Raw genomic sequence first — 23432 nt, forward strand, 5'->3', positions numbered from 1 at the left:
ATAATTTAGCAGATAAAGAAGCCCAGGAGGCAGCCCTGAAGACTCAGGTCGCTAAAATTAGTGTAATACAGGGGGACACCAGCGAAGCAAAACGAGAGGGAGAAGGAAAGAGATTTACCCTGAGGAACACACAAGAGAAGATACGAGCCAAGTTAGAACAGGGAAAATGGACACTGCCCGATGGGCGAGAGATGCTGCCAAAAGCCTATGCCAGGCAAATATTGGAACGTTTGCATGCACACACACACTGCGGTACAAAGGCGTTAAGTGATCATTTTCTTAAACAATTCGGCTGCATTGGGATTTTTGAAATAGCAAAACAAATTACACGAGGCTGCTTAACTTGCCAGAAGATAAATAAGAAAGTGTTTCAACAAGCAGCCACAGGGGGGACAAAAAAAACTGCCTACAGACCTTTTGAGAGGGTACACGCTGATTTCACTGAATTGCCTGAAGTAGGAAGGACAAAATATCTATTGGTAATAGCAGATCTCTTAACACAATGGGTAGAAGCCTATCCTGTAGCAAGAGCTATGGCACAAATGGTGGTAAAAATCTTATTAGAAAACTTGATACCCAGATATGGAATAATCCAGTACATTGATTCAGATCAGAGCACACACTTTACTTCTAAAATAATAAAATTGTTATGTCAGTCATTAGGTATCCAGTGGGAATACCGCACTCCGTGGCACCCACAGAGCTCAGGGAAAGTAGAATGAATGAAACAATAAAACAACAATTGGCAAGATTAATGATTGAGACTCAAATGCCTTGGACAAAATGCTTACCATTGGCACTTTTGGACATAAGAACTAAACCACATAGTGAGACTGGATTATGGCCATATGAAATGTTATATGGTATGCCGTATTCTCAGGGAATGCCTTTAGGGAATAATGTCATTGAGGATCATAGTATCCAAAAATACCTAATTACTATTGGGAAAAGATTAAAAGAATTAAGAGAGATTGGGATGGTGGCCCAAACACCACCTTCAGGATTTGCAATTCATCAGTTCGAACCAGGAGACAAGGTTCTAATAAAAGCATGGAAAGAAAGAAACTTATCTCCCCTCTGGGAAGGACCTTTTCTTGTTTTATTAACTACAGAAACGGCTGTGAGGACTGCTGAAAAAGGATGGACACGTGTGTTGCGAGTGAAAGGTCCAGTGAAGGAGTGGAAAATAACATCTGAACCAGCAGAAACCAAGATAGCCATCAGACAAACCTGAAGAGGCCTTCATCAAAGAATATAAGTTAAGTTCCTGTGGGAATCTTACTGTAATTACTCCTGTAAAAATTTGTCAACGGGGAGATTTTAAATGCATACCTATTAGGGGAATCAACAACAGAGATCAATCAGTCCCCAAAGAGAACTACAGGTTGTCCGCAGTATACACCAAATTTTTACATAGCACACGAATTGGGAAGGAGGTAACCGTCACCTTCATTTGAGTCCTCGAAAGAAGGAGAACACCCCTTAAATTAAGGAAGAGGACAAGACCAGATAGGCAACTGGGGTTGCGGCTTGAAAGGTCTGCCAAGGGCTGCAATCCCTTCGGGCTGTGACCGCCGATCACTATGGCCCTTACTGGACCTCTTCTAGTCCTACTTGGGGTGAGTTCCTTAACGCAGGCTACAGCAAACAACGGCAGCCAATGTATGGTTACTCCTAGAAGGGGATGGGTAAGCTCCCACGCTTTGGTTTGTCATACCATCTATGATTGTAAAGGCCAGAAAATGGGAGGCTGCATTCATAACCAAACCCGATATGCCTGATGCAAAGAAGGAAACAGAACCATATGCTATGATCCAAAAGAACTCCCTTACCGATATGGGGTAGAAATGAGGACAAATTCAGAAGAGGGCAGATTAATTGGAACAAGTAAGATTATAGATGACTTGAGTGCATCGGTATCGATAGTTTTTGATGCATGCGACATTATAGATGATGATCCAGATACTCACTGGGGACCTCTAGAATGGAGACGGTATTATAGTGATACACCAAAATACATCTGTCCTGGTCGCCGTCAATGTCACATAAACCCTGATTAGGTACCAAGTCGAACTGCGAGACATCAGTCGGCACACCTATGTGGAAGGAGGGGATGGTCCTGTGTCTGTTGGGATACTGCCGGCTGGGGATATGACAGCCTGTGTGGGGATTTATGAGCTTCGATCACAAGGGTGCAAACAGACAGTGATTGTACAGCCAGTACCTGCAATCTGATAAACTTAACTCTTATAAATTTAGGAATTTGGAAACAGAGGAAGATAACTAAAATTGGGCTGAAGATAAATGGGCCTGGAGAAGATCCTGGTGTAGTTATTAATATTGAAATAAAAGGAAACACGAAAGAATCACTACAACATAGACTGCTATTTAACTCCTTTTATAACGAAATAGAAACAGGGGTGAAATATGAGATTCCCACAGTTACTAAAAATCTATTTATAAACGTTGCTGAAAACATTGCTAAGTCATTAAATGTAACTAATTGTTATGTTTGTGGCAGAACAAATCAAGGTGAACGATGGCCATGGGAAGCTATGGAGAGTGATGCCCAGTGACAGGACAAGGGGCAACGGGCACAAACTGAGGCACAGGATGTTCCGCCTGAACATGAGGAAGAACTTCTTCCCTCTGAGGGTGACGGAGCACTGGAACAGGCTGCCCAGGGAGGTTGTGGAGTCTCCTTCTCTGGAGATATTCAAGACCCGCCTGGACAAGGTCCTGTGCAGCCTGCTGTAGGTGACCCTGCTTCGGCAGGGGGGTTGGACTAGATGACCCACAGAGGTCCCTTCCAACCCCTACTATTCTGTGATTCTGTGATTCTGTGAGAGCAACATAAGTGATCCGCAAGTACGGAAAACGATGGGGAAGGGTAATAGGAAACAACAATGGGCACTTCAAACGAGTATAATTGGAAGGAGCTGTTGGCAAAATCTAAAAGACAAAGGAAGACAAGTAGGTAACTTGGAGTGTGAAGGAGGTTACCTATGGAATGAAACTCAGAATAACTGGGATAAATGGGGAAGCCGACTGGAAATGAATAATCAATTTAAAAATTGGACCAATGGGACAAACATACCAAACAGTTGGCCAGCTCCTGAAGGACATTATTGGATATATGGCAAACTACCCTATGCATATTTGCCAGAGAATTGGGCAGGATCTTGTGTGTTAGGGGCTATAAGACCCAGTTTTTTCCTATTACCCATAAATCGAGGAGAGCAACTAGGAGTCTCAGTGTATGCTGAAGCTGATGAGCTAAGGAAAAAGCGCCAAAGAAGGAGCCCGCAAATTGGAAAGATCATTATGGCCACTGGAGAGAATCATTGCCTATTATGATCCAGCTACGTGGGCTGAAGACGGATCCTGGGGCTATAGGACCCCAATATAGATGCTTAATAGAATAATTAGATTGCAAGCTGTAGTGGAAATAGTTGTAAATAAGACTGGAGATGCACTTGGACTAATTGCAAAGCAAAATACCAAGATGAGAACTGCTTTGTATCAAAATCATTTATCTTTGGATTATTTGTTAGCACAAGAAGGGGGAGTTTGTGGAAAGTTTAACCTCGGTAATTGTTGTTTAAAGACTGATGATGAAGGAAAAGCTGCAGATGAGCTTCTAACAGAAATGAAGAAAATTGCACATGTCCCAGTTCAAACTTGGGATGGAATCAATCTAAGAGGATTATGGGGAGAATTTATGGGCAGTGATTGGCTTGTTAAAATTGGGATAGTTGTGTTGGGGATGTTTGGAGGATTGTTAATAATTCCATGTTTAATACCTTGTTTTACTAGATTAATACATTCAGTTATACAAGGAATGCAGATATCTGTGGTACCTGTCGACCCAGAAGCAGGGAAAGAGAGAGTCCATTCCCTGATGATAATAAGAACAAAAGAAGACCCAAAATTAATACCAATTCGGCAAAATATTGACCCGATTGGAAATGAAAAACACAAATCAATACCATGAAAAAGGAAATGGGGGACTGTGAAAAACATTCATCTGATTCGTGTCAATATGAAAGCTAGGGCAGCATGATAAGATGTGATTTTCTGTCTTGCCTACCCTTGTATAACCACAGACTGAAAGAAAACAGTGGTCTGGGTAATAGACAGTGTTTCTGTATCTTGCAAAGTTGCCTGACAAATACCTTGGTATAGGGAGATATGTTATGCTGTTTAGAAAATCAACAAAACCAACATCTTCTGGAACATTTTGTCATGCTATGTTCCCAGTTTAAACCAGTTTCGTTGTTACATAGTGTTACATAAGAGAAGCCCATAGGGCACACGGGTAAAGCCCAGAACCTTTGCTATGAATATGTATTAGCGACAACAAGAACCTATGGGAAAGTCCAGAACCTTCTCTATGAATATGTATTAGGAACAAGGAGAACCTATGGGAAAGTCCAGAACCTTCTCTATGAATATGTATCAACAGACCATATATAAACTGGAGACGGGAACTGGACAGTGTGTGTGTCTTGGTTGAGCAGAGACCCCTAGCACTCCCAGCGCTGTTTGCTTGCCTTTATTCACCTAATAAATTGGATACTTAAACTGAAACGCTGTTTGGGACTACCTCATTTATCACAACGTGATGAAATAAATAAGGATGATTTGTGTTGTGGCAGTAGCCAGAGGCTCAACTCAGGACCAGTGTAAAGAAACACAGCTACAGAAATAAGAGGGGATAATATGGATGGCGCAGAAATCTGCGTGGGGCACTGCTGCCTTGGTCCTGTGGGATGGGACAAGGTGGTTGCTACAGCGTCCCCGGACCACAGCAGCAGCGATCAGCAGCGCATTAGACAAAAGAAATAAGGTCAAAGAATAGTGCCATAGGGGAGACTTTAACATCCCCAAAATAAATCCGAGAACAAATGCTCCTAAACATGGCACGGCGCTGTTATTTCTGGATCTGACAGCCAACGGATTTCTTGGCCAATAAAGCACTCGGCAAAAGGCGGCACTGTTTTAGACGGGTAATCACAAGCTGATAAAATGCCTACCCACAGTAATAACCTTGGGTGGAGGAATCGGTGGGATTGAGCCGGTGTTAGATGAAAGCCGACCAACTACAGGTCTGGAAATAAAGGGTCTTGGCTGCACAAGGGTGAGCTACGAGCAGCTGGCATGAAACCGGTGGGACCGGAGTGCTCAGAGTTTGATGGCAGGGGACACCTGGTGTTGCTTTACTTTGTAGAGGCAAAGCAAAAAAAACCAGATCTGGAATACGTATTCCAAGCAAAAGACAGGAATGCAGAGGTAGCTCGTACCTGGCTGAGCAGCTCATCTCAAAGGGTTTATGCCAAGACTAAACGAAGCTCCAAGGAGGACTGTGTGGCAAAGGCAGACACATCTTGGGGGTTAGCCAGAGGAGGGCTAAAGTGGGACTTGCCAAACCCCGTGCTTTAGCGACGAGCCTGTATTTAAACCTTCAGACAGGAGAGAAGCACCGCGAGGTCCGTGACGCGCTCCGTCACAGGCAGCAGCAGAATCTGCAAGGGGCGCAGCTGGAGACGCTCTCCCGGGCTTTGGGAAAACCTGACGCTGCTCTGCTCCCGCTGACCCGCGGCTCGCACGGCCTGTGCAATTCCACCCAGAGCTGAAACCCTGTGGGAAAGCCCAACCTGCGGCCCGTGGCTCTCCGAAAGCCACACCTCACCGTCTGAGCCCACAAACGCAAGACTCACCAAGGAGTTTTCCAGGCAGTGGAGGAGATGGCCGTGCTGCGCGGTGCTCATGCCTCCAAGGCTTGTCCTGGCACGAGGGACGGACGCGCCGCACAGCGTGCGGGTGCAGGGCCAGACCCGGGCTGCACGTCGCTCCCTGAGCAGGCCACAGAGGGAGAACCCGCACGCCTGCGCACCAGCCACAAAATGGCACCAAAATGGCAGCGTCTACCAAAACAAACAAACAAAAAGCCCGCAAGGGTTTGTTTCGGGTGCCTGGACAGACGCGGTGATTCACTGCAAAATGCTCAGTGACCCTTTCTTCCTCTGCCTTGTCCCATAATCCATTTTAAAAGCACGAAAAGGAAAAATAAAACCTGTTTTTTATCCAAAACAGCCCTTCATGCCTTCGTCTCCACATGCCCAGCGTGGCTTTGGGGCTCACTGGCTGTTTAGGAGACCAGTCTGGGGCTGAGGGAATGCATGTTCCTCACCTCAGGACTTCTTTCCAAGCAGATGGTGAATGAAAACATGGCTTAATCATTCAGTTTGTCTCCTGCCACCAGTTTAGCCAGGTTTAGACCCAAAATACTGAAGATGCTTCGTCTGCGCGCTCACCCACCCTCAGCAGTGCCCCGTGCCGAAGCCAAGTGCGTCTCCATGGGCCGCCCAGGTGCCGCGGCCGCTCGCATCCGCTCATGACCTGGTGGCTCCATTAAATCCTGAGAACCGACACAAACCACCACGTCACCCGAAGCCTGGCTGACCTGCTGCGGCACCTGGGCCACCCCGGCACCTCTGCAGCGGCCTCTTCGCTCTCGTGGTGTGGGTGGCATCGCCTCTGCTCCTGCCGCGGGCCTTTTCTCCAATACAGATCACGGCAGACTTATTTATAGCACCCTTATCCCAGCGGCAGAGCCTATTTTTGGGCCGATGCTCAAGCATCAGAGCAGCACAGGTTATTTTAACCCAACGCTGGTTTATTTTTGGAGCTGCCCTTCTCCGCACGTGCTCTGAGATGGTTTCCAGCTACCGGGCGCTGGTGAAGCCAGGAGCATGGGGAAAGAGGGACCATACGAAGAAATTTTACAGAATTTAAAACCTAAACCAGCCTCTGCAGCAAAGCTCCCCTTGACTCGCCGCCTGCCTGGGACGCGCCCCGCAGCTTGGGAGGCAGAGCATCTGCAGGACGGGCCGTGGGAGGAAGGGTTTCTGGAGCAGATAGCTGCGGGCACAAGGACAGGTGAGACGGTGTGCAAGATGGAAAGGAGAGCAGGGTACACCAGGGGAGAAGAAAAGGAGAGGCGAGAGCTGGCTGCTCCTAAAATGTCCCGGGTCACAAGGTGGTGACCCCAGGCACAGGAGGAAGCAATAGCTTTGTCCACTACATCCAGAGGACCTCGGCTCTGGTCCCACCACGGGCCACCCCGGAGCAGCCTGGAGAGGAGACGCCTGGAGCCGCCCTGCGCGGATGCCGCAGCTGCGCCGTTTTTCGAGCAGTGAGCAGGGACTGCTCGGCAGCCGGGCGCTGCGGGGTCTCCTCGGCTTGGAGCTGCCCTCGCCAGCGTGTGGAGCCGGGAGCAGCAGCCACTGCTCCGTGGCAGAGCTCGCAGCCCCATCCTCAAAACCGGGGTGCCACGTATGGGGGGGGTCTGCCAGGCCCGCAACACCGGGTGGGGTGGCAGTGGCATCCAGAAGGCTCGCAGCTCCATCCCCCAGCGGGGCAGCAGGACTGGAAAACTTACTTACCAGGCCAGGAAATACCTTCAAAATTAAAATATGTAAAAAAATAACTTTAGCAAGATCTTCCCTGGCTCCTGCTGCCCTTCTCCCACATCCTGATCCCCAGCCTCCAGTCCCTGCTGCTTCCCATATCCGCAGTCCCCCCTGCATCCCACCACACACCTTCCACTTGCCTCAGTTTCCCCCTCTGCAACCTGCCCGATGAAGGGAACCAGGGCAGCGGGCAGAGCGCCCGGCGCTGCGCCGTCACCCTCCAGCCCCCATTTGGGGATGTGGCAGATCTCACCACCCCCCTGGGAAAAGTGAGTCAGGGCTGGAGCCGCTGCCAGCCGGGATTCCTGGGATCCCAACCCAGCACCCCGCAGCTCCAGCCCTGCCCTCCCAGCACCCTTGGGCCCAGCACAAGATGGTGGGAAGACTGGGGGGCTCACTACCCCCCTCCACAGCCACCACTGGCCCCGTGCCCGCCAGCCTGCCCGCAGCCACGTGCCGACCACATCGGTCTCAATGCATTCTGGCATCAACAATTTTTACAAAGGAAAACTTCATTTCAGCTGTATCAGGTCACCTGGTACATACAGTAAAGTGCTTGTTTTTGTGGGTGGTTTTGTTTTTTTTCCTTTTTTGTTTTTTTTTGTGGGTTTTTTTAGTTTTCATTTTTGTTTTCCAGCCAGCCCCCGAGCATTGGCCAAAGTTACAAACCAAGAGTGCGTTAACATGACTCTCGTCAAACCAGCTTTGGCAGTCTTCATCAATTGTAAAGTGGAGAAAATTTCTCCTGTTTTGATAAAAAAAAGTTAGCTTCACAGTAAACGTTTCTAACCAGTTCTAAGTTGAGTTAGTCGGCTGAAGGAAGGGCGGGGGGGAAGAAGAGGAAGCCAAAACACTTAAAATTTCCAGCTTTAAAAAAAAAACAAACCAAAAATCCCCACAAAAAAACCCAAACAACACCACCTTTTTGAAGTTGGTTTCCAAGACAGATGCTCTACAGGGGGGAGGAAGGCTTTAAAAGAGGAAGAGGAGGAAGAAGGCTGTTGGTGAGGGGGGTTAGCTGGTGCCAGACCGCGGGCCGGGCAGCATCTGTCTGGAAACCGCCCCGGAGAGGCGCTGGCAGCGGCGAGGGGACGCCCGGCCCTGGCACGAGCATCGCCCCAGCCGTGCCGGTGCGGAGCCAAGGCACCCACGGGTCCCCAGCACCACCGCGCGTCAGGGCTCGAGGAGGCCTGGGCGATCCCCCGCCTCTCGAAGCGTTTAAAACTTCTCTAGAAACGCCGACCCTGCCCCGCACGCCGGAGCTGCCAGGAGCTCGCCAGCCCCGCGGCACAGGTCCCCTCCGGACCCCGAGTGCCACGCCAGGAGCGCCGGGTCCAAAACCGACCCCCCCGAGCCGCAACGCAAAGCCAAGCCTGGGCCGAGCGACCAGCGAAGAGCTCGGATGCTCGCCGGCACGTCCACCGCCTCGCCGCAAAGACCCGGCCGAGGATGCCCACGCGTGGGCAACGCGCCCACGGGGACGAGCTCCGGCCCAGCGCGCGGCCCCCCGGCCACGCACCCGCCGCCAGCAGAGCGTGCACCGCGTTTCTCTGTGGAAGAGCTCGGCCTTACGCACGGGAAGAGAGGGAAATTCAGTCTGCCAACACCAGCACGGGGGCCAAAAACACACGGGAGAGACTTCCCCCTGCCATCCCCTTCCCGAGATTTTTTTCTTTTTTAAAAACAGGGCTGCGGCGTGCAGCATTAACAACAGCTTCCACAACACCAGCTCAAGGCATCGCGTACTGTACAGCAACCAAGTATTTCTTAATGTAAGACAATAAGGAATTATCGACAACTGGTAAGACAGAATAAGCTATAAAAAGTAACAATGTACAATCAAGATGGATTTCTTTTTCTTCCTTTAAAGGAGGCTTCTCCGGGGTGTCGCGGTGCCTGTGCTGGGGGTCTCCCCTTGCCGCTGCCCTGCTCCTCCCCACCCTGTGTGGTGGGACCGGGGGCACCCAGGGGAGAGGGCAGAGGCGGTTTTGGGGGGAGCACCCTCCCAACCCACCGATGCTGCTCAGCAGAAGGGCCGGGAAGGGCCAGAAAAGACGGTCCCTGCCCCAAGCTCCATCAACACCCGAGATCACCATCTCCCAAGCTCACTCACACACACCTCCCTGAAACAAAAAACAACAGATATTGCATAGTTTTGCTGTCAGCAGTCTTCAAATAAAAAGGAGAACTTTGTTTTGCTTTCAGAGACAGTGACTGTGTCCTCAGCTGAAGACCTGGGGGGAGTCTCTTCCCCGGCTCACAGCAAGCTCCCAAAGCCTTCCCCTGTGCACGCCATGGGCCGAGGCTGCTTTTTCAGAGTATAAAGCTCAAAGCATTCAGCTGGAAGGGAGAGGAGATCGCTAACGAAGGGGCACCCTCCCTCCCGGTGAGGCGCGGGGACGGCGGCGGGCGCAGCTCGGTGGCACGACGCGCGGCGGGCAGCGGGGCTTTGCCCCTCCGGCGTGGTGCCAGGGGGGGTTCGGACGAGCTGGAGGCCAGCCCGGCCCCCAGCACGGGCGCTGCTGCCTCACCCGGACGGATCCGGCCCCGCTCCGCAGAAACCAGCCAAGGGCCTCGTCCCAGTTCAGCACCCCCAGGCCCTCCCCCGCGAGCATTCCCTCCCTTCCCCAAAGCAAGCTCCGAGGAAAGCGTGACTCCATGCGTGAACACACATGAACATGGATGCACACACATGAACACGCATGCCCAGCTCTCCCCAGCCGCCCGTCCCACCCTGCGCTGCCGCCGCGACCCCAAACCCTCCGGCCCCGCATCCCGAGCCCTTCCCAAGCTGCTCCCCAGTGCCGTGGCCCTCGGGTGCTGCCGCCAGCCCGGCCGCTCGCCCACCGGCACATCCTGGGGCACTCGGCACCCTCGGCACCCCCAGACCCTCCGGCCACGGCAGCCTCGGGGACAGCCCGAAGCCACGCCAGGTCACACTGCCCTGCAGCGAGTCCCAGCGCTCTTTAAAGGGGGGTCCTTCCCTTCCCACAGAGCACCCCGCTATTCCCGCAGGGGTATTATTTTTTGGCTGCTCCAGCCGCCCTGGAGACCTCATCCTGCCCTGCACCTCCACCAGCCACTGGTGAGCCCCCCCCTCCACAAACAGGGGTGCAACGCACGGCCCCAGGCGCCTGAGCATCCCCCCGGCTCTGACCTTGCCCCTGGGGAGCCGCCGGCCGGAGCGCGGGGGGAAAGGAAGACATTTCTCCATGCCCTGCAGAAAAGCACAGCTAGCAGTTTAAAACCAAAAATTTAAAAAAAAAAAAAAAAAGAAAAAAAGGGGTGAATAGCTTATTCTGAAAGCAGGCTGCCGAGGAGAGAGGGCGGCTCAGTGGGACGGGAGCTGCTCCCTCACTGGCACCGTCTCTCCCCGGCCCGAGCTGCTCCCTGCCCGCCGCAGCCCCTCGAAGCGCAGCCGGGGATGCCCCCGAGCACGGGACGGCGGGGGTCCCTGCGCCCGGGAGATGCCTCCCAGACCCCCAGGAGGGGGGGTTTGTGGGATCGACCCCAACATCGGAGAAAGACCCGCAGCTCCGAAGGGAGGGACGAGGTTAAAACGCAACTCCCGTTGTCGAAAACGCGACCGAGGGCCTTTTGTTCACAGCATGAAATGAGCTGAACTCGGCAAAGCGGCCGCGGATACAGAGAGTCCTTTGGTGTCAGGGAGGGAGGAAAAAATGTCAGAGGAGAAACCAAGAGTCGGGGAAACAAAAGTCCGTGTGTCAGTCAGATGTCCTGGGTGAAACAACCTTAATGATTTAATACCTTAAAAAACAGATCTTCAACAAACCCTCCCAACCCCAGACCTACAAGATCAGCAAAATCTTAGAAACCAGCCGCAGGGACGAGTCCTGATCTTGTCAGTAGCCAGAAATGGTGGGGGGTTGGGGGGGAGGGAAGAAAAATATAGGATGGGGGAGACGTGGGGTACAAGAGGTCCGAGGGGTGCAGCTCAGACTTGGTCAGCCACCAGGACCACGGGGGCTACCAGGTGCTGCCCAGCAGCCACCGCCTTGACCAGGTTGCTCTTCTGCCGCCGCTTGGCCAGCTTGGACTCAGAGGGGAGGTAGAGGTGCATGGCCCATGAGGTAGCACTGATGGTGATGGGCTGTGCTTCCTCCTCCACCTCCTCTTCCTCGTCCTTGTCGCGCTGTGTCAGCTGGTGGTTGACAGCAACGGCCTCTGCGGCAAAGGAGGTGAGCTCTTTGGCACTGCTCTTCCTGCGGGGAGAAAGCGGCTCAGGGTGGGATGCGGGGGGCTGCAGGGAGGTTGGGGGGCAAATATCGGGGTGTCCCCTCGCGCGCATGCCACGCCAGATGGGTCAGGCACCAAAAACACGGCTCCAGCCCGAATCACGTGCTGCAACCGCTGCCCAGATGGCGAGAGCCGCAGCCGAGCAGAGCCGAGAGCGGCTCACTGGGGAGAGGAGCCAGGATTTGGGGGGGCTGGAATGTGTCCCCCACCCCCACCCCAGGGCCACCCACGCTCACCTCTACAAGATGATGGGGGTCAGCAGGCTGTTATCCAGGGCATACTGCAACGAAACACAGCCGCGTCAGAGCCGAGCACCCCGCAATGGGGTGTCCCCCCACCCCGGCTTTCGGGAGTGGGGGAGGGGGTAGGGGGGGCAGCAGCACTCACCCCCTGCACCCAGGGGTGCTCCAGGACCTGGGCCGCGGTGAGCCGCTTGTTGGCATCTCTCACCAGCAGACAGGAAATGAGATCTTTGGCCGCAGGGGAGATGTGCGCCCAGTCCTTTTCGGGAAACTCGTACTTCCCTTTCCGGATGCTCTTGAAGATCATTTTCTAGGTGGGGGGGGGAAATAAAAAAGGGGCTGAGCTGGGAGGGGTGCTGCCAAGCCAGTGGCGGGTTTCGGCACTGCCGGGGTCCGCCACGCACCTTGCAGGTGTTGCACATCTCGCCCATGTCCCAGCCGCAGTCGGAGCCGCAGCGTTCCATGAAGGGGGTGTACCCGCTCAGCATGTTGTACAGGAGGACGCCCAGGCTCCACAGGTCGCAGCGCTTGTCGTAGCTGGGCACCTCCTTGTGGCTGTAAAAAGTTTCCACCACCTCCGGGGCCATGAACTCGGCGGTGCCGCACTGCGGGGAGAGGCGGGGGTGAGCCCCAAAGGACAGGGGAGCGATGGGGCAGAGCTCAGAGACGGGGGGGGGGGGGTCTGCCAGAACTAAGGGGCTACCCCCTCCAAAATGAGGGTGCAGACACGGCCGCTTCCCGGGTTTGGTCCTGGCAGGGCAGATCATCCCGGCCAGGTTTCCCATCGCCACGCAGGGGATGTCACAGCCCTGCCACCCCCAAAAAAAATAAAACCCTGAAGGGGTACAACGCCCCCCCCAGACCCCCCCCGGCACTGCCGCCACCGGGCCGGCTCAGCGGGGCAGCGTCCGTCCCATCGCCCGGGACACGGCGGCGGGGACGGAGCCGGCTCTGCCTGTTCCCCTGCCTGACGCGGGCAGGGCCGCCGCAGCGGGCGCCGGATCCGGTGCCGGAGGAGCTACCGCTGGCGCGAGGCGAGAGCCAGCGGTCCCGTTCCCCCATGGTTCCCCCACGGCTCCCGGGGCTCTGGGGCTTTCCAGCGCACGTGACCCGACCCGCAGCCCGCACCGCCTCGTGACCAGGGGAGAGCAGAGCTGCAGCCAGCAGATAATCACCCCGTAACATAACGAGAGGCCTCCAAACGAGAGGCCTCGCCGGCCTCGGCAGCTGATGCCACCGCAAGAAGAAGAAAAACACCCACACAAGCCCAACCCGCAGCACCCTGCATGGGCTTCCACCCGGCAGGGACCGCAGCACCCACCCCCCTCTGCCCCCGCTGCTGAGAACGGGAAACTCAGGACACCTCAGAAATTCAGGTTCTCCCCCAGGCGGAGGGGAAACGCAGAGGAACGAGGAGGGTGGGGAGGGTGTTTTGGCCCCCACCTCGGCTGTTGGGCACCCTGCGTTGGCCCCCCCCAGCATGTGAGCACCCCGGAAACACCGTGAGCACCCCGAAAACAGTGGGGCACAGGGCAACACCCTGCACGGGGGGGCCCTGCTGCTGGTGATAAGGGGAGCAGGGCTTTCTGCAGGGGGGGGCAGGCTTGGTATGTGCCCCCCCCCAAATGTGAGACAGCTCCTTGCAACACAGGGGCACCCAGAAGCTTTTGGGTTGTCCACCCTGCAGGGGCTGCACCGCACGCAAGCAGCCCCGGCTCCCTCTCACCCGCAACCTGAGTGGGGCGGGGGGGGATCACTGTGGCCCCCCCAGCCCCTCGCCTGACCCACTTCTCCCCGAAAGCGCAGCCTCCGCGCAGCCGCCTCCGCCGGGGCCGGCTGTTGCTAAGGCTCACGGCAGCCCGGGCTCTGCGCCAGGCCCCCCTGCGCTGCCCGGCCCCCCCGCGTTACAGAACCGCATCTCGCCCGCCGCTGCTGAGGGGGGTCCCGCAGCGACGGGAGCCCAAAGCCTGAGGGGGGCCCTCCAGGGACATTCCACCCCCCCCCCCCCCATCGACATTATACCCCCCCTGCCCCATGGTCTGCACGCTCACCGGCGAGAACAGCTTCGGGGTGGAAATGGGGAAGGAATCGTCCGTGAATTTGATGCCGCTTGCCAGGTCGAAGTCGCAGATCTTCACGGGGGAGACCTGGGGAGGGGGGAGAGGCGGCCAGTGACCCCCCCCAGCAGCCCCCGGGTACCCTCAGCCCCGCGTTCGAGCCCCAGCTGCCGCAGCAGCATCCCCCGCGGGGAACCAGGGCTCCCCCAGCCCCGGCACCACCCCCTGCTCCCCGCTCACCTGGTCCAGGCGCTCGCACAGAATATTTTCTGGTTTTAAATCCCTGTGAGCAATTCCTGGGAGGGGGGAGAAGAGGCAATGAGTGGAAAAGCCTGCCCCCCCCCAAGATTTCCACAGCAGAAGGTCTGGGGGCGGCACAGGGACCCCTCCCTCCCCACCCCAAATCACCGCCCGCGTCACGGCGAAGGGCACAAATTGCTGCTGGCCCCGAGTCCCGGCCAAACCGGAGGAGCAGGCTGCGCACCACGACAACACGACGCAGCCGGGCCTGACCCTGCGCGCCCGCGGCCGGCACCGGCCCCTGCTCCCCGGGCAGGAGGGGGGGGCAGCACCCCCCGGCTGGGGGGGGGCACGGCTGCACCCCGGGGTGGCTCGGCTCACCTCTGATGTGCAAAAAGTGCAGGGCGCTGGCGATGTCCCGCACCACCATGCTGGCCTCCAGCTCGTTGAAGCGGCATCTCTGTTCGATGTGGGTCATGATGGAGCCTGTGGCCGGGCGAGAGCAGAGTGGGGGCTCGTGGGTGTTGGGGGGGGCTCCCGCCGCCCCCGCTCCCCCTGCCCCGGCACCGCACTCACCTCCCCTCATCTTCTCAACCACAAGGTAAAAACTGTCCTCCTCCTCGAAGAACTCGATCAGCTGCAGGATGTTCCTGCGGGGACAGCGGCATCAGCCCGGCATCCGCCCAAAAAGATCGCAGGGTCCCCCCCTCCCCGCAGCCCCCCACCCCGCATGGCTCCTTGGGGGAGGGCCAACGGAGGAGAAAATCGGGTTTCCAGCGACTGAAACCACGCGGCTGGGGCCCCCGGCCACATTCCAGCGGGGAGAGGGGCTTCCAGCGCCGGGCCCTGCTCCCTAATGGCTCGCAGACCCTCCTGGCTCGCTCGCCCCGCTCCAGAAACAGCCCCGCTCAGCAGCTCTCCGCGGCGGGACGGCGAACGCCGCGGCGGCAGCTCGGCTCGCCCCTCGGCACCGCTCCAACTCGGCCGCCGCGGCCCCTTCGTCATGGCAAGCGGCTCCACGTCGCCTCGGGATGCTCCCGGCGAGGCCACGCAGAGGGAGAGCCGTGCAGGAGGGCGGCCTGCCTGCCGCCCATGGGTGTCTCGAGCGTCAGCCCGGTCTCAGCCCGCACCCTGTGCCCACCGTGGGGGATGGGGACGGCGGCTGCCCTGCGGTACCTGTGTCCCTGGCACAGATTCAGCATCACCACCTCCCGTAAGACCCTGTTGAAGACTCGGCCCTGGCGCTTGTCGATGATCTGCAAGACAAAGCGGGCGAGACTCAGGGAGAGGCACTGCTGCCGGAGAGGGACCGGGGCCGGCAACCACTGCGCTCCAACTCAGCCGGCGCTGGGGACCCCCGGGGCCGGGCAGAGGCAGGCGGGGGGTGCCCGAAGGGGTTAAGGCAGCAGAACAGGCTGTTCCCGGTGGTGGGGCCAAGCCGCTCCCTCCCGGGGCCCGCGGCCAAGGCGAGCTCCGCGGCCGAGCCCCGGCGCAGCCGCCCCGGCTGCGGAGCACGGCCCTTCGCCCCGCCGGGCGCTGGCACAGCGGGTGCCTGGTGGACGTGCCATGGGGTGAGCAGGGGGTCTCCACCCGCGGGGGAGAGCTGGGTGGTCCCACTGACCCCCAGCCCTTCGGGGCACACTGAACACCCAACCGCCATGCAGCCCTCCCCCTGCCTCAGTTTCCCTGCTTGGGCACCCAAAAGCACCCGGGGGCAACAGGGGAAGCCAAGTGCCCCTTGCGTTTGGACACAGGGCCTGTCCCAGCCCCCCAACGCCGTGACTGGGAGCCTGTGGGGTGCAGGGACGCGGCACCACCATCCCCGACCCCAAAAGCAGCTGGCTCACCCCGACCCCTCTAGTGTTCGCGGGGGCAGAAAACCCTCCCTGGGGCGAGCGGGGGCTGGCCACCCTGCCACACCACATGCCCCTGCTTGCCCCAAGTCCCTAGACGTGGCGCAAGCGTTAATTTAATCTCGCGTCTGCCCTAATTTACAGGGGTAGGAGCGTGGCTAAGGGGGTTGACCAAGGTCCTGCAGCTGGGCGGTGGCAGAGGACAGCGTGCCACCTGTGTGGCCTGGCCCTGCCCCGCTCCTGCCCCTCTCCATCCCCCCTACTCCGTGAAACCGTCGTCCTGTGCCAGCTCCGCACAGCCAGGAGAGCCAGGAGCCCAGGATGTGGAGGGCAGAAGGAGAAACTGAAGGCAGGGGGTGGGCAGGAGCCGGCTCTGCAGCCCCAAGCCCCGCGGAGCTTTACCTTCACTGCGTACTCCTTGTTGGTGATGAGGTTAACGCAGGTCTGGACTCTGCCTTGGGCCCCTTCTCCCAGCACCTCGTCGCACAGCCAGTAAACATCTGGCAGGAGAGAGGGCGCCTGAGCTGCCGGCCCCACCGCGGCACGGGACACCACGGCTGTCCCTGAGCCTGGGGACACCAGGAGGGCCCCAGCCCTGCCGCAGCCCGGGGGGGACCCCTGGGGTCCCTGGGCAGCCCCGCTCACCTTCGAACCTGCCGGAGAAGCTGTTGTTCTTGCTCCTTTTCTTGGTGCTGGGGGTGTCGATGGGCTGACTCAAAGGCACATCTGCGCCGGAGCAAAGCCACCGGCGTGAGTCACCCCCGGCCACCCTGCGCTCCCCCCAGCATCGCCAGCCCCGGGGCAGCCCCCCAGCGCCTTCAGGGCAACGCAGAGGGCCGACATCCCGGGGTCCAGGGTGAGGGCACCCCCCTGGGTGGACACCCGCAGCTCACCAGGATGGGATGGGCACTCAGAGACGGGCTCCAGGTCATTGGACTTGTCGAGCTCCAGGTCACTGGACTTGTCGAGCTCCAGGTCAAACGCCACCTCGAAGGGATTTTGTTCCTGCAGGGGCCAAGAACAGGAGTGAGACGGCAGCCGCCGGACCAGCCGCCGCCGCCCGCCCGGTCCGGGCACGCAGCCGGGCACGCCACTGGCCTGGGCACACACCCTGCTCGTGCAGGGCACCGGCTCACGGCACTGCTGCCAGAGGGATGCGGCAGAGCCGGAGGAAGAGGAGGAGGAGGAGGAGGAAGGGTTTGACCACGTCTCCTGCCGGGGATGTTGCCGCGGGGTCATGCCTCCGCGCCAGCAGCCCCAGGCCGGCACGCAGGCGATGATGAGAGGGACTGGGGCTGCGCGTACCAACCCAGCCCCGAATCTCCACCCCGACCTGAACTACAGCCGGGGGGGAGGAAGAAAAGCCACAGGGCAGGACGGGCTCCGGAGCCACCGCACCGCGTCCTCCCGCCTCCCCGCAAGGTCACGGGGGGGCCGGAGCCCACTCAGCGCCGCTCCGGTGAGCGCCGTGCCCGTGGCTGCGTGACGCCCGTGACCTGGCAGGATCGGGCCCCGCTCCCAACCCTCCCTGCACCCCGCATGGGTGATGGGTGTGGGAACCACTGCCTCCCCCACCCCAAACCCAGCGCCTCCGCCCCCAGCACCCCAAAGGGGACATGGGGACCTTCAGCCCCCCCCGAGCCACCCCACCGCGGGACGGGGCAGTGCCGGGGGCACCCGGCCGCGAGGCGAAAGGGCCCCGTCCTCCGCGGGGTTACGAAATCTGTTTGGGTGGAGGCAGCAGCTCCCGGCGGCATTCCCCAACCCGCCCCGGTGCCCCGGTGCCCGGGCCAGCTGCCAGCCCCAGCGCGGCGCGGGAGCAGCCAGCCCCGGCCACCGCCACCAGAAACAGCCCGAGAGCGCCTGTTTGCTGCCAGGGCGGCTCTCGGGGGGCCGGGGGGTCCCCATCGCGGTGCGGGGATGCCAGGAGCATCCCCCCCAACCAAGCACCACTCCTGATGCCTGAAAACGCTCCTGCGCAGCGTTTGGCCAGATTCCCCCCCCCGCCCCCCCTAAAAAAAGACAGTATCAGGGTTTGCGGAGTGCGGTGTCACCCTCCAGCCCCCCCCAAGGCCCCCATGTCACGGTGGGGACGAGCGGCTCGGGCCCAAGGCCCTGCACCGTGGGCAGGATGAGGCCTCCCGGGGGGGCCCCAAGGGGGTACAGGGGGAGAGGGGGCCCTGCCCGCTGCCGCAGCACCGGCGCACAAAAGGTTTGGGGGATGGGACACACAGGGCAGACGCTGCGCGGTGGCTGCGGCAGCGCATCCGAGGTGTCCCCCATGTCCCCCCCGTCCTGGTCCCTAACCACCCGTGGTGGGGGGGATGGAGGGGGGGCCCAAACCCCAGCCAGAAGTCCTCAAAGCAGGATTAGGTGTCAGCTAAAATAAGCCGGGCAGGTTTCGGGTGAGCTCCCAGCATCCCTCGCAGCCCCGGGAGCCAAAGTAAACAAAGCTCCCACGAAGATGCCCAGCTGACGAGAGCCAGCGTTTGGGGGACCCAGACCCCCCCCCTCGCACCCCCCTCGCGTGACAGCGCCCGGGAGGGACAGGGGTCCTGGTGCCCCGGCTGCAGCCCCCTTACCAGGATCTGGCCCTCGCACAACAGGTCCTGGGCTGGGCCCGGCAGCCCCCCAGCCCCTGCTCACAGACGTGCGGTGAATGGGTGCAGCTGGGGGGGGGGACATGCAGCCCACCCGCTGACCCACCCCACGGGGGACACCCGTGGGAGCTGCAGCGGGGTGAGCAAAGCCTTGCTGCGGGGGGGAGGGGTGTGGGGGGTGTCTGACCCCCCCTCGGGGAGCACCCCGAGCCCTAGGGTGGGGGGACAGGTGGGTCCTGTGGCCCGGGTTGGGTGGCAGCACCCTGGGCGCTCCCCTCCCTTCTCGGGGGTGGGGGGAAGGGGGGAGGTCGCTGATGTGTGTCCGTGCCTCCCCCTACCCCGGGCAGAGGATGCGGCGCAGAGCGCTGCAGATCGCAGGATCCGGCCGCAGCAGACCTGCACCCCAACCCCGCACCCTTCCGTCCGCCCCCCAGAGCACCCTCCCCCCCCTCCGGAGCATCACGGGGGTGGGGAGCACCCCCTTACCTTGACGGAGCGGTGGAAACCGGGGTTCTCAGATTCCTTCTGCACCATCTTGCTGCGGGGAGGGGGCAGGGAGAAACACGGGAGGGGTGCGGGGTAGGAAAAAGCCCAACCGGCCAACCAACAAAAACAGGAAAATAAACCGGGAAAGGGGGGAGGGATGTGGAGGAGCGGCCAGAGACATCGGGGGGGTGCCAGGGGTGGGACGAGACCTGCGGAGAGAGGAGCCCGGGGGGGCGGGTGTCAGGGGGCTGCGGCCCGCACGGGGCCCGCACGGAGCCCCCCCGGTCCCAAAACCCCCCCGGCGCTCACCGGCCCCGCAGAGCCGCTGCTGCCAGGGGTACCGCAGCCCACCCCACTCCGCATCGCTCCGCACCGCCGGGAGGGGATGCTCCCCTGCCCCCCCCCCGGAGCTTTATGGCAGAGGCTCCGCCCCCCCCACCCCGCCCCCGCCATGTGACACCGCCCCCCGGGAGGACACACCCCCACCCCACCCCCCGCACTGCACCCAGGGGCGGGGACCCACCCAGACCCCCCCGGCTGCACCGGGCGGGCTGCGGGGAGCCCCAGGGACACCCCCCAGTGTCCCCCCCCACCCCAGCCCACGCGTGTCACGAGCGGGGCGGTGCTCAGCCGCGAGCCCTGCGCGCGGCAGGGGGTCACAGCACAGCCCCCCCCCCGGCCCCACCCCGGCTGGGTGGCACCGTGGGAGCCCGTCACGGCGCGGGTGTCCCCTCTCCCTCCCCCCACCCCACGTCTCGCGTGACACCGACCCGGGCTGAGAACGCACGCGCCGAGCGGCGGCGCCTCGGCCAATGGCTGCACATGACGTCACCGCCCGCGCTGCCTATTGGCTGCTCACCCCCTCCCCTCCCGAGCCGCCATCGCCCCACCCCCCCGAGCCCCGCCCCCCCCGGGGCACCGCGTCACGCTCCGCCCCCCTCGCCGCAGTCCGGGTGTGCCCCCACCCCCCAAAGTGCCGATGGGGCCACAGCGGGGGGGTCACAACCCCCCCAGGCCCCCAAATTCCGCCCTCTCGCAGCCGGGGCAATCAGCGCCCTGCTCCACATTAGCGCTAACGAGGGCGCCCCAATTAGCGACACTCCTGCTAATGCACCCCAGGATGCCATTGGCCTTCTTGGCAGCCAGGGCACGCTGCTGGCTCATGGTCACCCTGTCGTCCACCAGGACACCCAGGTCCCTCTCCACACAGCTGCTCTCCAGCAGGGCCACCCCAGCCTGTACTGGTGCCTGGGGTTGTTCCTCCCCAGGGGCAGGACCCTGCATTTGCCCTTGCTGAACCTCATCAGGTTCCTCTCTGCCCAACTCTCCAGCCTCTCCAGGTCTCGCTGAATGGCAGCACAGCCTGCTGGTGTATCCACCACTCCTCCCAGTTTGGTGGCTTCAGCAAACTTGCTGAGGGTACATTCTAACTCTTCATCCAGGTCACTGATGAAGAAGTTAAACAAGGCTGGGCCCAGTACTGACCCCTGGGGCACACCACTGGTTACGGACCTCCAACCAGACTCAGCGCCGCTGATGACAACTCCCTGAGCTCTGCCATTCAGCCAGTTCTCAATCCACCTCACCGACCACTCGTCCAGCCCACACTGCCTGAGCTTCCCTAGGAGGATGTGATGGGAGACCGTGTCGAAAGCCTTGCTGAAGATGAGACAGACAACACCCACGGCTCTCCCCTCATCTACCCAGCCAGTCACGCCATCGCAGAAAGCTCCCTGCACGCTCCTGGCCTGTCTGCACACTCACTGCACGCTTAATGCACACTTACTGCGTGCTCCTTGCATGGTCACTGCTCACGCTCCACGCTCACGACTTGCTCCCTGTGCACGCCTGGCCTCTCTGCACACTCCCTGCACGCTGCCTGCACACTCAACTGAACCACGGAACCACGGAATGTTTGGGGGTTGCCAGGGCGCTCTGTGAGTCACGGAATCACGGAATGTTCGGGGTTGGAAGGGACCTCTGGGGTCACGGGGTCACGGAATGTTCGGGGTTGGAATGGACCTCTGGGGTCACGGGGTCACGGAATGTTCGGGGTTGGAATGGACCTCTGGGGTCACGGGGTCACGGAATGTTCGGGGTTGGAATGGACCTCTGGGGTCACGGAATCATGGAATGTTCGGGGTTGGAAGGGACCTCTGGGGTCACGGGGTCACGGAATGTTCGGGGTTGGAAGGGACCTCTGGGGTCAAGGGGTCACGGAATGTTCGGGGTTGGAAGGGACCTCTGTGGGTCACCCTGCCCAACCCCCTGCCCAAGCAGGGTCACCCAGAGCAGGCTGCACAGCACCGCGGCCAGGGGGGTCTTGAATATCTCCAGAGAAGGAGACGCCACATCCTCCCTGGGCATCCTGGGCCAGGGCTCCGTCACCCTCAGAGGGAAGAAGTTCTTCCTCGGGTTCAGCTGGAGCTTCCTCTGCTTCAGTTTGTGCCCGTTGCCCCTTGTCCTGTCGCTGGGCACCAGTGAACAGAGTCTGGGCCCGTCCTCTTGACCCCCACCCTGCAGATCTTTAGAGGCATTTCTAAGGTCCCCTCGCAGCCTTCTCTTCTCCAGGCTGAACAAGTCCAGCTCCCTCAGCCTCTCCTCATAGGAGAGATGCTCCAGTCCCCTCATCATCCTCCTAACCCTCCTCTGGACTCTCTCCAGTAGCTCCTCATCTTTCTTGAACGGGAGAGCCCAGAACTGGACAGAGTACTCCAGATGAGGCCTCACTAGGGCAGTGTAGAGGGGAAGGAGAACCTCCCTCGACCTGCTGGTGACACTCCTCCTAATGCACCCGAGGATGCCATTGGCCTTCTTGGCAGCCAGGGCACGCTGCTGGCTCATGGTCACCCTGTCGTCCACCAGGACACCCAGGTCCCTCTCCGCACAGCTGCTCTCCAGCAGGGCCGCCCCAGCCTGTACTGGTGCCTGGGGTTGTTCCTCCCCAGGGGCAGGACCCTGCATTTGCCCTTGTTGAACCTCATCAGGTTCCTCTCTGCCCAACTCTCCAGCCTGTCCAGGTCTCGCTGAATGGCAGCACAGCCTGCTGGTGTATCCACCACTCCTCCCAGTTTGGTGGCATCAGCAAACTTGCTGAGGGTACACTCTAACTCTTCATCCAGGTCACTGATGAAGGAGTTAAACAAGGCTGGGCCCAGTACTGACCCCTGGGGCACACCACTAGTTACGGACCTCCAACCAGACTCAGCGCCGCTGATGACAACTCCCTGAGCTCTGCCATTCAGCCAGTTCTCAATCCACCTCACCGACCACTCGTCCAGCCCACACTGCCTGAGCTTCCCTAGGAGGATGTGATGGGAGACCGTGTCGAAAGCCTTGCTGAAGATGAGACAGACAACACCCACGGCTCTCCCCTCATCTACCCAGCCAGTCACGCCATCGCAGAAAGCTCCCTGCACGCTCCTGGCCTGTCTGCACACTCACTGCACGCTTAATGCACACTTACCGCGTGCTCCTTGCATGGTCACTGCTCACGCTCCACGCTCACGACTTGCTCCCTGTGCACGCCTGGCCTCTCTGCACGCTGCCTGCACGCTGCCTGCACACTCAACTGAACCACGGAACCACGGAATGTTTGGGGGTTGCCACGGCGCTCTGTGAGTCACGGAATCACGGAATGTTCGGGGTTGGAAGGGACCTCTGTGGGTCACGGGGTCACGGAATGTTCGGGGTTGGAAGGGACCTCTGGGGTCACGGGGTCACGGAATGTTCGGGGTTGGAATGGACCTCTGGGGTCATGGAATCATGGAATGTTCGGGGTTGGAAGGGACCTCTGGGGTCACGGGGTCACGGAATGTTCGGGGTTGGAAGGGACCTCTGGGGTCAAGGGGTCACGGAATGTTCGGGGTTGGAAGGGACCTCTGGGGTCAAGGAATCACAGAATGTTCGGGGTTGGAAGGGACCTCTGTGGGTCACCCAGCCCAACCCCCTGCCCAAGCAGGGTCACCCAGAGCAGGCTGCACAGCACCGCGGCCAGGGGGGTCTTGAATATCTCCAGAGAAGGAGACGCCACATCCTCCCTGGGCATCCTGGGCCAGGGCTCCGTCACCCTCAGAGGGAAGAAGTTCTTCCTCGGGTTCAGCTGGAGCTTCCTCTGCTTCAGTTTGTGCCCGTTGCCCCTTGTCCTGTCGCTGGGCACCAGTGAACAGAGTCTGGGCCCGTCCTCTTGACCCCCACCCTGCAGATCTTTAGAGGCATTTCT

General features: G+C 59.6%; 1 protein-coding gene across 1 annotated transcript; it reads right to left on the reverse strand.

Annotated features, from left to right (window-relative positions):
* Positions 1-11372: 11372 nt before the first annotated feature.
* LOC142365368 (MAP kinase-interacting serine/threonine-protein kinase 2-like) lies at positions 11373-19573 on the reverse strand. Its single transcript, XM_075446103.1, is given in 16 exon segments — positions 11373-11698; positions 11969-12012; positions 12120-12284; positions 12379-12579; positions 14026-14121; positions 14272-14327; positions 14653-14757; positions 14848-14921; positions 15448-15527; positions 16527-16624; positions 16770-16850; positions 17018-17129; positions 17434-17462; positions 19063-19120; positions 19333-19419; positions 19520-19573. Coding segments are annotated over 16 exon segments (1608 nt in total). The 3' UTR covers positions 11373-11430.
* Positions 19574-23432: the final 3859 nt, after the last annotated feature.

Source organism: Opisthocomus hoazin, chromosome 38 (genome assembly GCF_030867145.1).
Source record: "Opisthocomus hoazin isolate bOpiHoa1 chromosome 38, bOpiHoa1.hap1, whole genome shotgun sequence".
Taxonomy (NCBI): domain Eukaryota; kingdom Metazoa; phylum Chordata; class Aves; order Opisthocomiformes; family Opisthocomidae; genus Opisthocomus; species Opisthocomus hoazin.